This window comes from Egretta garzetta, unplaced genomic scaffold, assembly GCF_000687185.1.
Source record: "Egretta garzetta isolate BGI_Z169 unplaced genomic scaffold, ASM68718v1 scaffold598, whole genome shotgun sequence".
In the NCBI taxonomy this organism is placed as follows: Eukaryota; Metazoa; Chordata; class Aves; order Pelecaniformes; family Ardeidae; genus Egretta; species Egretta garzetta.
Window position 1 is genome coordinate 932,981 of NW_009260621.1, and position 14,229 is coordinate 947,209.

The 14,229-nt window shown below is 51.1% G+C and overlaps 1 protein-coding gene across 1 annotated transcript; it reads right to left on the reverse strand.

The window, feature by feature from the left end:
- Nucleotides 1–10,104: 10,104 nt before the first annotated feature.
- On the reverse strand, nt 10,105–14,065 carry RGS16 (regulator of G protein signaling 16). Its single transcript, XM_009645293.2, has 5 exons — nt 13,986–14,065; nt 12,732–12,833; nt 11,990–12,051; nt 10,571–10,737; nt 10,105–10,305 (listed from the first exon to the last, which is right to left on the reverse strand). The coding sequence occupies exons 1-5, from the start codon at nt 14,063–14,065 to the stop codon at nt 10,105–10,107; spliced, it is 612 nt and encodes a 203-aa protein (XP_009643588.1).
- Between the last annotated feature and the right edge of the window lie 164 nt (nt 14,066–14,229).

A 14,229-nucleotide genomic window follows, 5' to 3' on the forward strand; every position in this document is an offset into this window, starting at 1 on the left:
GGTGGTATCAGAATTCTTCTCATCCTAAATCCAAAATGCAGCACTGTGCCCACTACTAGGAAGAAAAATAACTCTATCCCACCCAAAACCAGGACAGCGTCCACCCCTTATTCTATACCATCTACATCGTGCTGAGTTTTCACCCTTTCCAATATGTTCCAATTAATCACTACTACTTTCCCTGTCTTTTAATATACACACAGAGATATCATTCCCTCTACCTATGGGCCATCCCTCTAAAACGTCCCTTGAGTTCATTTAGTCTATGACTTTGGGCTCCATCTGTGTCATAACAGTCTTTCAGGGCAGCAGAGGTGGTGTGTAGTGTTGGAATTTTGCATGATGAAGCCAGTTCTGATTCCATCACTGCTGCACTTTGCTCAGTTTCGTCAAAGTTCATTCTTCATTAATCTGGGTGATTCTTACTGTAATACCATTGATATGGTATACAGCAACCATAAAAGTGATGACGTACAGTATTACATAGCAATTAACATCATACCATTCAGTTCATTTGCTGTTTTCACCCAGATTAAAATCTCCTTGAGGTACACATCAGACTTCCCCATCCTTTCACATCACCCACCAAGCGCACCCCGGTCCTTGAGGAAAAGCCCACAAATGGGTTTGCCTTTCCCTGAGGCAGGAGTAACCCAGACTGTCTTCCCCAGCTTATTTTTTACATGCACTACAGGGACTTTATCCCCCTCTACAGTATGTAAAAGTTTTGCTTGGGCAGGGCCAGCTCGATTGGCAGATCCCCTAGTGTTGACTAACCAGGTGGCCTTTGCTAAACATGTGTCCCCATGTTTGAATGTCCCACCATCCATTGCTCTCGGTGTTGTCTTCAACAGCCCATTGCATCATTCCATTTTCCTGGAGGCTGGTGCCTGATACGGGATGTGAAATACCCACTCGATGCCATACTCTTTGGCCCAGGTGTCTATGAGGTTGTTTCGGAAATGAGTCCCGTTGTCTGACTCAATTCTTTCTGGGGTACCATGTCACCATAAGACTTGCTTTGCAAGGCCCAGGAGAGTGCTTTGGGTGGTGGCATGCAGCACAGGGTATGTTTCCAGCCACCTGGTGGTTGCTTCTACCATGATGAGCACGTAACACTTGCCTTGGTGGGTTTGTGGGAGTGGGATATAACCAATTTGCCAGGCCTCCCCATGTTTATATTTCAGCCACCGTCTTCCGTACCAGACAGGCTTTAACCACTTGGCTTGTTTGATTGCAGTGCATGTTTCACATTCATGGATAACCTGTGCAATAGTGTCCATGGTCAAGTCCACCCCTTGATCACGAGCCCATCTGTATGTTGCATCTCTTCCTTGATGGCCTGAGATGTCATGAACCCACCGAGCTAGAAATCATTTACCCTTAAGTAGCCAGGCTGGACCCACCTGAGCCACTTCGATCTCAGCAGCCTGATCAACCCACTGACTGTTTTGATGTTCTTCAGTGGCCCGACTCTTGTGTACATGAGCATCTACATGACGTACTTTTACAGCCAGGTTCTCTACCCGGGCAGCAATATCTTGCCACAGTGCAGCAGCCCAGATGGGTTTGCATCTGCACTTCCAGTTGTTCTGTTTCCATTGCTGTAACTGCCCCCACAAGGCATTTGCCACCATCCAGGAGTCAGTATAAAGATAAAGTGCTGGCCATTTTTCTCTTTCAGCTATATCTAAAGCCAGCTGGATGGCTTTCACCTCTGCAAACTGACTCCATTCAACTTCTCCTTCAGCAGTTTCTGCAAGTTGTCATGTAGGACTCCATACAGCAGCCTTCCACCTCCAATGCTTTGCTACAAGACAGCAGGACCCATCAGTGAACAGAGCATACTGCTTCTCACTTTCTGGTATTTTTTTATACAGTAGAGCTTCTCCAGCACATATCACCTCCTCTTCTGGTGATATTCCAAAATCTTTGCCTTCTGGCCAGTCCATGATCACTTCCAATATTACTGGGTGACTGGAGTTTTCTGTTCGAGCCCATTGTGTGATCAGTGCAACCCACTTACTCCCCGTAGCATCATTTGCATGATGCATAGAGGGGACGCTCCCTGTGGACATCCAGCCCGGCACCGGCAGTCAGGGTGCCAGGAGGAGCTGTGCTTCAGTACCAACCACTTCCAAAGAAGCTCAAACCCCTTCATATGCTGCCAGTATCTCTTTTTTAGTTGGAGTATAGGAGGCCTTGGAGCCTCTGTATCCCCAACTCCAAAACCCTAGGGATCAGCCTCAAGTCTCTCCTGGTGCTTTCTGCCAGAGGCTCCAGGTAGGGTCATTCTCCCTGTCTTCAGTGTAGAGCACATTTTTAACATCTTGCCCTGCCCAGACTGGCCCAAGGGCTACTGCATACACTATCTCCTGTTTAATTTGTTCAAAGGCTTGTTGTTGTTCAGGGCCCCATTTGAAATCATTCTTCTTCTGGGTGACTTGATAGAGAGGGCTTACAATCAGGCTGTAATTTGGAATATGCATTCTCCAAAAACCCCCCACACCCAAGAAAGCTTGTGTTTCCTTTTTGCTAGCTGGTGGGGACATAGATGTTATTTTGTTGATTACGTCCATTGGGATCTGAAGACGTCCATCTTGCCACTTTATTCCTAAAAACTGGATCTCCTGTGCAGGTCCCTTGACCTTACTTTGTTTTATGGCAAAATTGGCCTTGAGAAGGATTTGGACTATTTTCTTCCCTTTCTCAAAAACTTCTTCTGCTGTGTTGCCCCATACAATGATATCATCAATGTATTGCAGATGTTCTGGAGCTTCACCTTGTTCTAGTGCCATCTGGATCAGTCCATGGCAAATGGAGGCCCATGTCTCCACTCCTGGGGTGGTCAATTCCAGGTGTACTGGATGCCCCTCCAAGTGAAAGCAAACTGTGGCCTGCACTCTGCTGCCGAAGGAATTGAGAAAACCGCATTTGCAACATCAGTTGTGGCATACCACTTGGCTATCTTTGTCTCCAGTTCATATTGAAGTTCTAGAATGTCCAGCATGGCAGCACGCGGTGGCGGTGTGACTTCATTCAGGCCACGATAGTCTACTGTCAGTCTCCACTCTACATTAGACTTTTGCACTGGCCATATAGGACTGTTAAAGGGTGAGTGGGTCTTGCTGATCACTCCTTGGCTCTCCAGTCAACAAATGAGCTTAGGGATGGGAATATGGGAGTCTTGATTGGTGCGATATTGCCACCAGTGCACTGTTGTGGTGGCAATCAGCACACGTTGTTCTTCGACCCTCAGCAACCCCACAACAGAAGGGTCCTTCAAGAGACTGGGCAAGGCAGACAGCTGTTTGATTTCCACCACCTCCAAGGCAGCTATACCAAAAATGCACCGGTACCCTTTTGGGTTCTTGAAATACCCTCTCCTGAGATAGCCCATGCCAAGGATGCACAGAGCCTCTGGGCCAGTCACACCGGAGGGCTTTTGCCACTCGTTCTCAGTTAGGCTTACTTTGGCCTCCAATAGAGTCAGCTGTTGGGATCCCCCTGTCACTCCAGAAATACAGAGGGGTTCTACCCCTTTACAGCTTGACAGCATTAGGGTACACTGTGCACCGCTGTCTACTAGAGCCCGAACATATGCATAACCAAATCATTATGTATCCCGCATTAATTGCTCACATCCGCATGCCAACGCTCATAAATGCGTTCATGACATTCATGAATCGTCTGAAAAGCTCCATCTATGCAGGAGTCGCATCTTTGTACCTAACCGTCGCATCGAGCACCCTGCCTTCCACAGCGTGCAGCACATCCACAAGGTCCGGGAACATCCCGCGGTCTCCAGATGCAGTTTCACAGAGTTTGTGTTGCCACAGGAGACCTTGGCACAGCCCCACAGGGACAAGGACCATGAAAACTCAAGGAACAATCTCAAATCACTGTCAAGATCCCATTTTAATTCACAGAAATGTGCTGAGGTCCATAGCATCTCTCCCGGTTTGACCAGAGGTGGAGCTCTAGCTGCCAGTGTTCAGCTTCCCAGCTGCAGTCTGGAAAAGAGACGAACAAGCAGAGCAGGGGCACATCACAGGCTCAGAGCCAACAACAAGGGCATCCAAAAAAAGTCAGCGTTGAGATACATAACAATACCACGTCACCCAGCCACCCAAGTACAAAAGCCTTCTTCAGCTTGCTGATTTAATTAAAGAAGCAGTTCATTATTTTATGGTGGGAAGATCCTACCTAGGATGGTAGGAACCCAAACCTTAGGATGCTAGGAACAAGGTGTTTGCAACAGGCAGGGCTGTGGCAGAAGCATCCTATGCCTGTACGCCAGCAAAGGAGGATTTGCTGGAAATGCTTTCCCTGTCTCTCGCCCCTGATCCAAATTGCTTTCCACAGTCATACACAGCAGTGTAAGTTCAGGCTCTCAGTCTCTGTGACAGGCAGTTTCTGGGGAATAAAAGGGCCTCAAAGGTTTCCTAAAGTATGAGAGTCATGGGGCTCCTCTCCACCACCATTCCTGTAGCCTCTGGGCTAAAAACTGCGGAATTTGCACTTCTGCAGGGCCCTTATTTGCTCCCACGCACACAGGGACTGAGGAGACGAGCTGCAGAGACAGAGGCAGCAGGGAAATCAAGGGCTCAAGTAAGCAAATCTTCCTTTTCCTCCATCCTGGTGGACGTACACCCATTTTGCAACCCTTCCCCTGACATAACATCTCCGAGCATCCATGAGCATCCACTCCCTGGCCACCAGCCACAAATAAACATGAGCTAAGACACCACAAAGAAACCCGCCTGCCAAAGTCAAAATAATTTTTAAAGTAGCTATGAATAGTAGGATGGCTTTTTTCTTCATGTTCCCTATATTTTCTTATTATATTTCCAAATAGGAATGTCCCAGGGTTTATATGCTTGGCCACACTACTGTGACTTTCAGCGTTGGAACACAGCCCTGGAAAATAGCCTACAAAAGGATGCGATTTAAACACTGACAGGTGATGCTGTCCACACAAGAGCATCAGCCACATTTCACTTTACCGCTGTGTATTTTTACAGTTTTTAATCCGCATTCGCTACCTTTTTAGGCTGCTGCTCAATCCTTATCCCCTCAAAACCAGACCAGCGCATCTGCCAGCAGGAGTGGGCTGGGAAGAAGAGGTGAGGGCAACAGCGAGGCAGGTAGGGGCCTCACCAAGCAGGGCACTGTGTCCCAGCCCCTGGGCAAGGCGAGCAGAGCAGGTCCCTCAAAGCCATCCCAGATCAGCCACAGTAGGTCAAACAAGGAGCCAGGCTGAGGACCTGAGCTTAAATGCATTTCCCGAGCAGCGGAGGCCCTTCCCCGGTAGCTTTTCTCCCAGCTGTTTCTCATCCCCTGCTTCTCCCCGCAGGCTGGGCCCCGGTTGCAGCTGCACTGGGTCAGAGCTGCCCTGCGGCACGGGCAGCCCGACCCCAGGAGGCAGGAGGGCTGCAGAGCCTGGTGCTGCCCTCAGCACCCCAGCAGTGTCAGAAAGCATGAACATTATCATGAATTATTTCTCGGTTCCCAAGATACCCTTGGGGCTAAGAATCCCTGCACACCGCTGGACCAGGCTGGCAACCTTGGCGTTTAGCTGCACAACATAGCGAGAGGGACACGAGCCGTATGGAAACACATCACACGTGATTTCTGGCGCTTTATTCGGGCCGAGGCCACGAAGGTGAAAGCCGCAGGGTGGGAAGCAGTGCGATACAGCTGCTCCCTCCCCAGCTGCTGGCACAGGGGCTGGCAGAGCACTGCAAAGTGCTGGGTAAGGCGTTTGTGGTATTTGAAACGGCTCAGTGCATCCCCTTTGCTGGTGACTGTCCTTCAAAAACACATTTAAAGAATATTTTATAGCATTTATTTGCAGACTGTCTTTAAAAACAAAATCATGGATGTACACACATGCAAATACGTATGAATTTGCCTGCCTATGTGTGTGGTTATGCATGTGTATCCATCGTGGTGCATGCAACAGAAGGCTCACCATCCATATGCCTGTACATACACATCCACATGCCTATACGTGCACATCCACCTGCCCAAATACGTGTCTTCATAGGGCCCCTCACGTACGTATGCACGTGCCTTAAGGTCCTGCCAGAGTGAGGAACCCTGGCCGCAGCAGGAGACGGGGTGGCTGAGCAGCGATGCCACCCCACTGAGCTGCTGCTGGGAACACACCAGGTCCCAGGGCAGAGGGAAACGGGTGGGTTTTTTTTCCACCAAATAAATCCATCCCCCATCCTGGCTCATGGAAACCTGGCCCTGGAGCAAGTATGTGTCATGCCCGGGGCAAGGCGGGGGGGGGGCGGGCAGCACCAGCCCCCACGTTTGCTCCCCGGAGCTCAAATCTGCTCTGCTGCTTCCAAATTCACAGCCTCCGCCCTGGGAAACTTCAGTCGTGGTTTATTGGAAGCGACCGCAGCCGGCCGTGCCCAAAGGCAGCAGCAGGAAGCTTTGGCTCCTCTTTCTCAATGCAGTTTTGTGGGTTGGTGGTTTTTTGTCCTCCCAAAGCTTTAAAGGTTTTGTTGCATTACCACTGGGTTTTGCAAGGACACACTGGACACAGCAGTGGTTTTATTGACCAAGTTTTCTCTTTGGGAAGCATTTCAGACTCATAGAGATGGAGCTACGCTGCAAATGGGATACCCCGGTATCAGCTCTCAAGTCTGAACACCGCTGCCGAGGCTAAGACTTGGCCTGGGCCTGGGCCGTCCACACACAGTGCATCAAGGGTGGATGCAGCCCCAAATTTCCTTCTAAAGAAAGCTCAAGAAGATTTTAATTCTAAATTTTTCTTGCTTTTTTTTTTGTTGGTCAATTTAAATATTTTTTTTAATGGAGAATCATTTTTAAATTAACTTCAAGGTAGGCAAGATTAAATACTCATTTTTTTTCAGTTAGAAGCTGCAGTTAAAAAGAAAAAAAGATTATTTCGTTTCTATCTGCTTCTAGACTCTCACCAAGTCCTTTCTGCTGGATAATTTAAATACATCCTGGACACCCTTCAGCACATTTCTTCCCTCTGACTCGCACTGAGATCAGGTACACGTGCAGAGTGCTGCAACTCCAAAGTGCCTGTCCTGTAAAAGACAAGGCCATGCTGAGTGAAATAGTGAATAAAAGGCAAGGGGAAGCTTAAACTGCCTTCCCCCGGTTAGGGGGACGACCACTGGAGGGAACAGGGATGGAGGAGGGTTGATGTATTTTAGAAAGAACGCTGAGCCTTGGACCCTGCATGGCTGTACTGGAAGAGACCTAAGCTGTGGTTATTGACGCAGTGGCTTGTAAAAGGCTTTTTGCAGGCAGGGGCTGGCTTGTGCTGACAGTAACACCTTGGGCCCTAAGTGCCCCTGAGTTCATCACCTGCAATGCCAGCTCCTCCCCGCAGTTCTCTCACGCTCTCCTCTGCTGATGCAGGCCGGTAAATTTTGGTTTCCGCAACACGTAATAAATAGAAAGAAGACAACTTAAAACCATGTGTTGTTTGGGTTTTATTTGGAGCATTAGCATCTCCACGCTACACTTGGATGCTCCCCTCCCTGCATCGCTCATGCCACAGGCAGCCCCCAGTGCTCCCACTGTGGAGGGACACACCATGCACCCCCCCACCCCGCCCTCCCAAAGCATCCCGTAGGGACACAGGGGACTGCTCGGACCTCAGGGGCAGCACATTCTGCATCAGAGGTAGGATGTTTTCTCATATCCCTTCTAGAGCCAGATACTTTCCCCCTGTGTAAATGAATTCAATCATCAGCCAAGTCATCGATAAAAATCAAATACTATTTATGACAGCAACGTAAGAGCAGTTTTTGCAAACAGCAGCCCTAACTCAAATCCCCCTGTGCTTTTAAGACAACGGTGCCTTACTGATATTAAACAGGTATTGGGAACCGCAATGCTGTAAAGTGCTCAGAAAAGAGCGAGCAATGCAAACAGTACTGAACACCCTGGCAATTCATATATTAAAAACTTACTTAACTTCTGCTTTCATTCTTGCTGTGAACTGTTCTCTTCAATAAGCCAGATCCCATGAAGCTTTACTCTTCACAAGCCTCCCCCTTCCTTTTCTCTTCCTGACACTGCAGCTTTTAAAGTGGTTGTAAATGCCCCCTGAGCCAACCAGCGCAAGTTGCTGTCTTCAGTATGCTTTGCAAATCATCCAAAATTAGAATGTAAAGATTAATTGAGAGCCCACAACCAAAAAACCCATGTCGTCACAGTATTTTCCCCTTTACCTTTTATTTCGTAATGACAATATTGTGTTAGTAATGAAAATGGACCATTGTGCATCATTCACTTCAGTAACACAACAAAGGTGGTTCCAGTTGTAAAAATAAATAAGAAATAAGAAACCAGCTGAAATCTCCCTGTAAACGCAGCCGGGACCCACTGAGGCTCAGAGGTAGAACCGGGATGGGGAGAGTGGAAGAGGTCTCAGAATAACATCCCCAAACCAGTCCTCGGTCCCTTGCTCTGCTCAAACAGCCACGAAAAGCCCAAGCGATCCTGTGCTCCAGCTAACCCAAACATGGTTCCCTTGGCAAGGGGTGGGTACCAGTGGGATAAGGACCTCTAGGTTTGGTCTTTAGGGATAAATGGAGGTACATGTGGCTGCCCCCAGGCTGTGTCAGTAGAAAACGATACTAGTGGCACATTCCCTGTGACCTGGCACAGGACACTGGTGGGTTCCCTGGCACAGCTTTCCAGGGTGGCTGCAGGACCCAGAAATCCCTGCTGGGTGGGGCTTTCCAAAGATCTCACCCCACAGGCCTGAGCTGATGAAATGTCCCGCTGTCCCCCCCCACTGAATCCACAGCGCACATCGCTGTTTTGCTTGGCTGCCCGGGTTTCTGGTAAAGTGCTGTGGCTGCAGATTGGTTTCACCGGCCAAGGGAACCCTGAGCTCAATTTTAAACCAGGGAAAAGCCCCAGGTTTTCTCTCCCACATGTAAAAAATAAGTTTTCAATAGGATCACTCACCAAAGTGCCCGATTTTACATCACTATTCTCTGTCTAGGACAAGCTGCTAGTCTACGTGCTGAGATGCCGTCCACATCTTTAAGGGGAGAATGGAAGCATCCTTTTACTGTTGTCAGCGGTCCTCTGAGCTCATGGGAAGCCTGTGCTGCCTTAGACCCCTCTAGCAGCCCTGCCAGAGCGCAGCTCTCGCTGCTGCTATTCTCACGTACCTCATTCCGTGGTCATGCTACAGATCCATCTGGACATCTCTCAGGTTATTATGCAGAAAAGGTGGGAGGCATGCTAAGTGCTACAATATCTAAAATAATTTAATTTGCAAGCTGCTCGGAGCAAGGGACGTGTGTATGCTTTGAGCAGTGTTCTTCTAATAAATATATATATATACAATAATGATAAAATAAATAATAATAGTAATAAAGTGATGCACGTGACCTAAGATTATGTGCAATCTTAAGGTCGTGTAGCTTAAGCGAGGGATAAAAACATCACTGCTAGGGATACGCTGTACTGGAAGAAGGTGCAAAGCTTTGATGCAGAGCATGCGCAGGGAACGGCAGAATAAGGATCTCAGGATCAGGAGGAGGCAAGCGCAGGGTCCCTCCAGCTGAAGATGCCACGTAGTCTTTGGACTTCAATTCTGGCCATTCCCTTGTAGAAAAAGCCCTGCAGGCAGGCCTGGGGCTGTTGCCCGGGGCACTGCAGGAATTGCAGGCTCCCGTGCTGGCTCTGCAGCCGGCGGCTGATGCTGCAGGTCAGAGGCAGGGTCCTGAGAGCAGGCGGGAGGGAGCTCTCCATTTACGGATGCCCAGGGGAATCCGGCCTCTTCTTTTTGGCCTTACAACTCAAACCCAATTTCTTTCTGTCCCTGGGGTGGTGCAGGTCTCAGGCCGTGCTGCAACGGGGGGCATTGGGCACACATTGGCATGTGAGCCGTTCCCACGAGCTCTGCTCCTCCAGGGAGGGAGGACCTCTCTTCCTAGCAGCTTGGAAGTACTTGAGGTCCTGGGGATCCTCCTAAAATGCCAGGACTTCAGCCAAAACCCCGCCGCACAGACCTCAGCCCTCGCAAACCGTCTCTTAGCCTCTGCCCAGTCCTCCGGCTTGTCCCCCTGCGGCAGATTCGGGCTCGGGTCAGGTATGCGACCGCTTGCTGATGCCGCGGCTGGTGGCCTGCTTGGTCATGTCCTGGTAGGAGGCGGACTTCAGGAACCGGGGGTAGGAGTCCTTCTCCATCAATGTGCGGGTCTTGGCCTGGGCTTCATTGAAGCAAGCGGAGGTGGCACCCGAGAGGTTCTTCCGCGTGATCTCCCTGGTTTCATGGTCGATATTCACCTGCAAGGAAGCAGCGTCCACAAAGATTAACTCGGCATTAGCTCCCCTCCCATGTGAGGAGGAAAACCGTTCTCTTCATCTTCAGAGGAGGATGAAGACACTCACGTGCCGTTATATCCCTTCATGTTGGTCAGCCACGCGAGGTTGAAACGAAAGCTCTTGTGAGCAAGAGCGCATCTTCCCACTTTAATAAAACCCACTGGGATATTTTATTCCTTTCCCACCCTATTCAGCGCCACAGGACAGAGGCAGAAAATGCTCTCACCTCCCTGGGCGCCTCACTTTGGACAAACTCCTCAAAGATCCTGTTGGCCTTGGAGGCCAGCTTGGTTTTCGACCGGGTCTTTTTGAAGTCCTCGCATGCCAGCCAGAAGTCGAGGTTCTCCTCGCTGAACTCCGTCTTTAGAAAGGTGTGGAAGGCTGTCACCCCACCTGGGGAAGGGAGAGAAGGGCTGTTAACAGGGCAGGGAGGGGGAGGAAGAGGAAGATGGCTGTCAGACACGGCACTGCCGGCGAGCATCGCCCTGGGAGCTCAGACCATGACATCTGCAGATTTCCTTTCCCTTCGGGCAAATTCCACCCTGAGATGCTGCTAATTGGCCTCTAGACTCCAATAAAATCCTTTCCCACAGACAAGTAATCCTCTGTTTTATTTATCTGACCTTTCTGTAATGAGGCTTCAGAGTATTTTCTTTGCAGCTTCGGAAAAGAGCTAATTCTACCTAAGGAGAAATCCACCGAGGCTTCAGTATGCCTGCAAGGGACCAAGCAGCGATGGCTTTATTTTTATTTCTCAGCTGAAATGTAAGGGGAACGAGCTGCTGAGGAGTACGGGAGACTAAATCACAGTGAGGATTTCAGAGCCAGGCTGGGGGGGATGTATTAAGTTACAAAGCCGGAGATGCTTGTTAGCCACCACGGCACAGGAGGAAGGCTGGAAAAAAAAAAATACGCCTGGTCCCAGACTAGCACTGTGGAAGGACTTTCTCTCGCTGTGGAATAGCTTTTAGGGTAGACGACTACTTTTGCATTAAAATTTGGCACTTCTAGCATCATGTACCCGCTGTAAAGCCCAGTGTAAGGGAGGGATTACACCATATGTGTAGCAAATATTGGAGGGGAAAATGGCTACGTGTAACTCAATAAAGCAGCTGAATTCTTTCTCCCCGTGGAAGAGCCATCCCCGGAGGCACAGGACAGACAGACAGAGGGCAGCAATGCAGTTTTCTGAGCAACAAAAGCCTGTGGGAAGGAGGCTGCATTGCTGTGCAAAGCAGGACACAGAGAGCAGACACATTGCCTTCTCCTGAGCATGGAGAAAGGGATGGTCAGGGCATGGCGTGACATTCCCCCGGCAGGACTGCTGCACATGGGATGCCCACGACGACGCTCCGGTGCCGAGGCAGTGGCGAGACATCGCGAAACAGCAGTGCTCGTGCCCCCCAAAAAGCACCCAGACAGAAGAAAAAGGTACAGCTTCCAGCTTCACAAGCCAGGCGGTAAGCCCTGTGCATCAGCCCTGTATGGCGGGAAAGGGGCCTCTTTCTGAATCCTAAACCATCTCATTTGGGGAGACGAGATTCCCTCTTACAGTGGCTGCCGGCACATGGTCACCCCCTTGCTCACTGGGAGCGTGTTTGTCCCATGGGCTCTCGCCAAGAGAAGAAAACAAGATGCTACTCACTTTTACTCTTCAGGAGCTGGTCGAAGGACTCCCTCCATTCGAGTACCTCTCGTGAGGAGTCTCTGGAAAAGACAAAAGGACGTCAGGCTCACTGTCCTGCCAACACCACTTCTCCTGCCCTGCGGCAAAGGATGGGAAGACTTCAGTCAAGCGCCCCCGTTAATGGGAGACAATGCAAGAAGGAAGGCAGCAGCACTCGGCAGGAAACCAAAGAGAGACCCTGGTATCCATTACCTGTGGGCTCTCTTTCCTTTCTCCCTTTCTTTTACCTTCCCCGACGGCTCGCCAGACCTCAGCTCCATAGTGCAGCTCTGGCCAGGCAGCTTCTCTAGAGGGTACTCAGAGGAGCCCTTTTCTGATCGTACAAAGCCCAGCAGAGCCTCCTCGGCAAGAAGACACCTTGCCTTCAGCAGCAATATTTAGTATTTTGTTTTTAATGCTGCCTGCGTTCCCTGGGGGTCCCAGGCAGTGGTCAGAGACACCAGGAATTGCGGGAGCCCTCTGAGTTTCTGACCTATTGTCAAGGACCTGCTTTCTTGTGCCTAATGCCAGAGCATCAGTTCCCCAGTCTGATTTTATAACTGGTGGAGCTGGGAAGTGATCCGCCTTTCCTGCCTGCGGGGTGGGACCATGGGGAGGGCGAGCTACGTTCCATCCTTTCTGCTGCGCAGATGGGCAGGAACATCCCCTGGGACAGCCTGCTCCACAGGGACCTGTCCCGACACAGCACCCCTTGGCTTACCTCTGCCTGGAGCCCAGCTGCAACTTGTTGGAGGTCCCGATCCTGTGCCCCAGCTCTGGTTTATGAAGTAGGATCCCTAAGCGGGTCTTCAGATCCTTGGCTCTGGACAGGAGGAAAGGGAGAGGTAGGATTGCCAGACCACTGGACGGCTGCCGCCCTCCCCCCCCACCTCACAGGGGCTGCACCCCACAGACCTGACGCAGCTCAGAGGGACAGCCCCTGCTCCTCAGCTTCAGCTGCCTCTTTGCCTTCTGATGGATGAAATAAATGCTCCCCCAATTGCTTTTTCTGCTCCCTGGCAACCAGGCTCAGCAGCGCGTTAAGCCCAGGGGACCATTTCCTCCCGCTCGCTTCCCAGGTCGCACCACACGCGTTTATAAAGCACGGCAAAGGTAGCAGAGCAGCTGCCGAGTGCCCAGCTGGAGCCCCCACCCCACCCCCCCTGCTCCCTGGAGCTAACCTGGCTCCCTTTGCCATCCCCCTCTCCCAGCAGTGCTACGCTGCTCTCAAAACACTGGAAAAACACAGTGGTTGCTTTCTGCTCAGCAGAGCAGGAGCATCCCCCTGCTGCGAGGCTGCTGTAGCAAGGGCTGAAGCTCCCCTGGTTTTTTTTGGGGTGCCCCTGAGTCACCCAGGAGCCTGCCACCACGCCACAGAGACGGCTGCACTCGCCGGTGGCACCATCCACCTACCCCATGCCTTCGAGACCCAGCGAGCCCGGTGGCAGCGCGACGCTCCTGTGCCAGAGCCCCCTCTGCCAGTGCCGCTGCTATTTGTGTGCTGCAGCTCATTCAGGCATCCCAAGGTGCTCATACAAAAATAAGTGTTTAAATGTCAAGCCGGCAGCGTGGGGCTCTGTAGCCATGTTTGGCAGGAGGAGCAACATGTCACTTAACGTTTTGACCATGTTGACAAAAATTGTCCCGCTGCTGTCAACCTGAAGCAAGTTCTGCAGAGACGGAGCCGAAGGAACAACCCTCGTGTGTTTGCCCACCCAGACACACGCAGGGCAGCCTTATCCAGCCTCCTCTCCCTCTGCAGGTTTTACATCAGTGCTCCCCTCCTGGGGATGCAGCCAAAACAAATCACTCGGGCCATCCTTCGCTGCGTGTTTTCTTGCGGTCTGCGCCCCAATTTCTACCGAAACATCACTGCCGCAGCAGCAGAGGCAGGCCTGGCTGCTCCGAAGTTAGATGCATCTTTTCCGGCTAAACCCTCTGCATCCCAGAACTGCGGCGTGGCAAAGCCCCTTACCTTTCCAGGCAAGTGATGGGGAGCGTGGCTAAGCCCCGGCACATGCTGAGAGCTGGGCACCCAGGCATCCAGCAACTCATCGGGTCCTGTCGGCAGCAGCGGGAGCGTGCAACAGGCGGCTGCGGCACCACCTGCGCCCGCGGTCGTGTGCTGTCGGCTGGAAAAGCAGCGAGGAGACGTGCTTTATATCGGGTGGGAGGCGGGAGAGCTGGGAGGGGGACTCGGCATCGCCCCAGCCTCCAGC

Coding starts and splice junctions, on each gene's coding strand:
- RGS16 (XM_009645293.2), bottom strand. CDS start 14,065: ATGAGTTGCTGGATGCCTGGGTGCCCAGCTCTCAGCATGTGCCGGGGC. Junction 10,738..11,989: donor CCAGCTCCTGAAGAGTAAAA/GTGAGTAGCATC, acceptor TCCCTTCCCCAG/GTGGGGTGACAGCCTTCCAC. Junction 10,306..10,570: donor AAAGTGAGGCGCCCAGGGAG/GTGAGAGCATTT, acceptor GCTTCCTTGCAG/GTGAATATCGACCATGAAAC.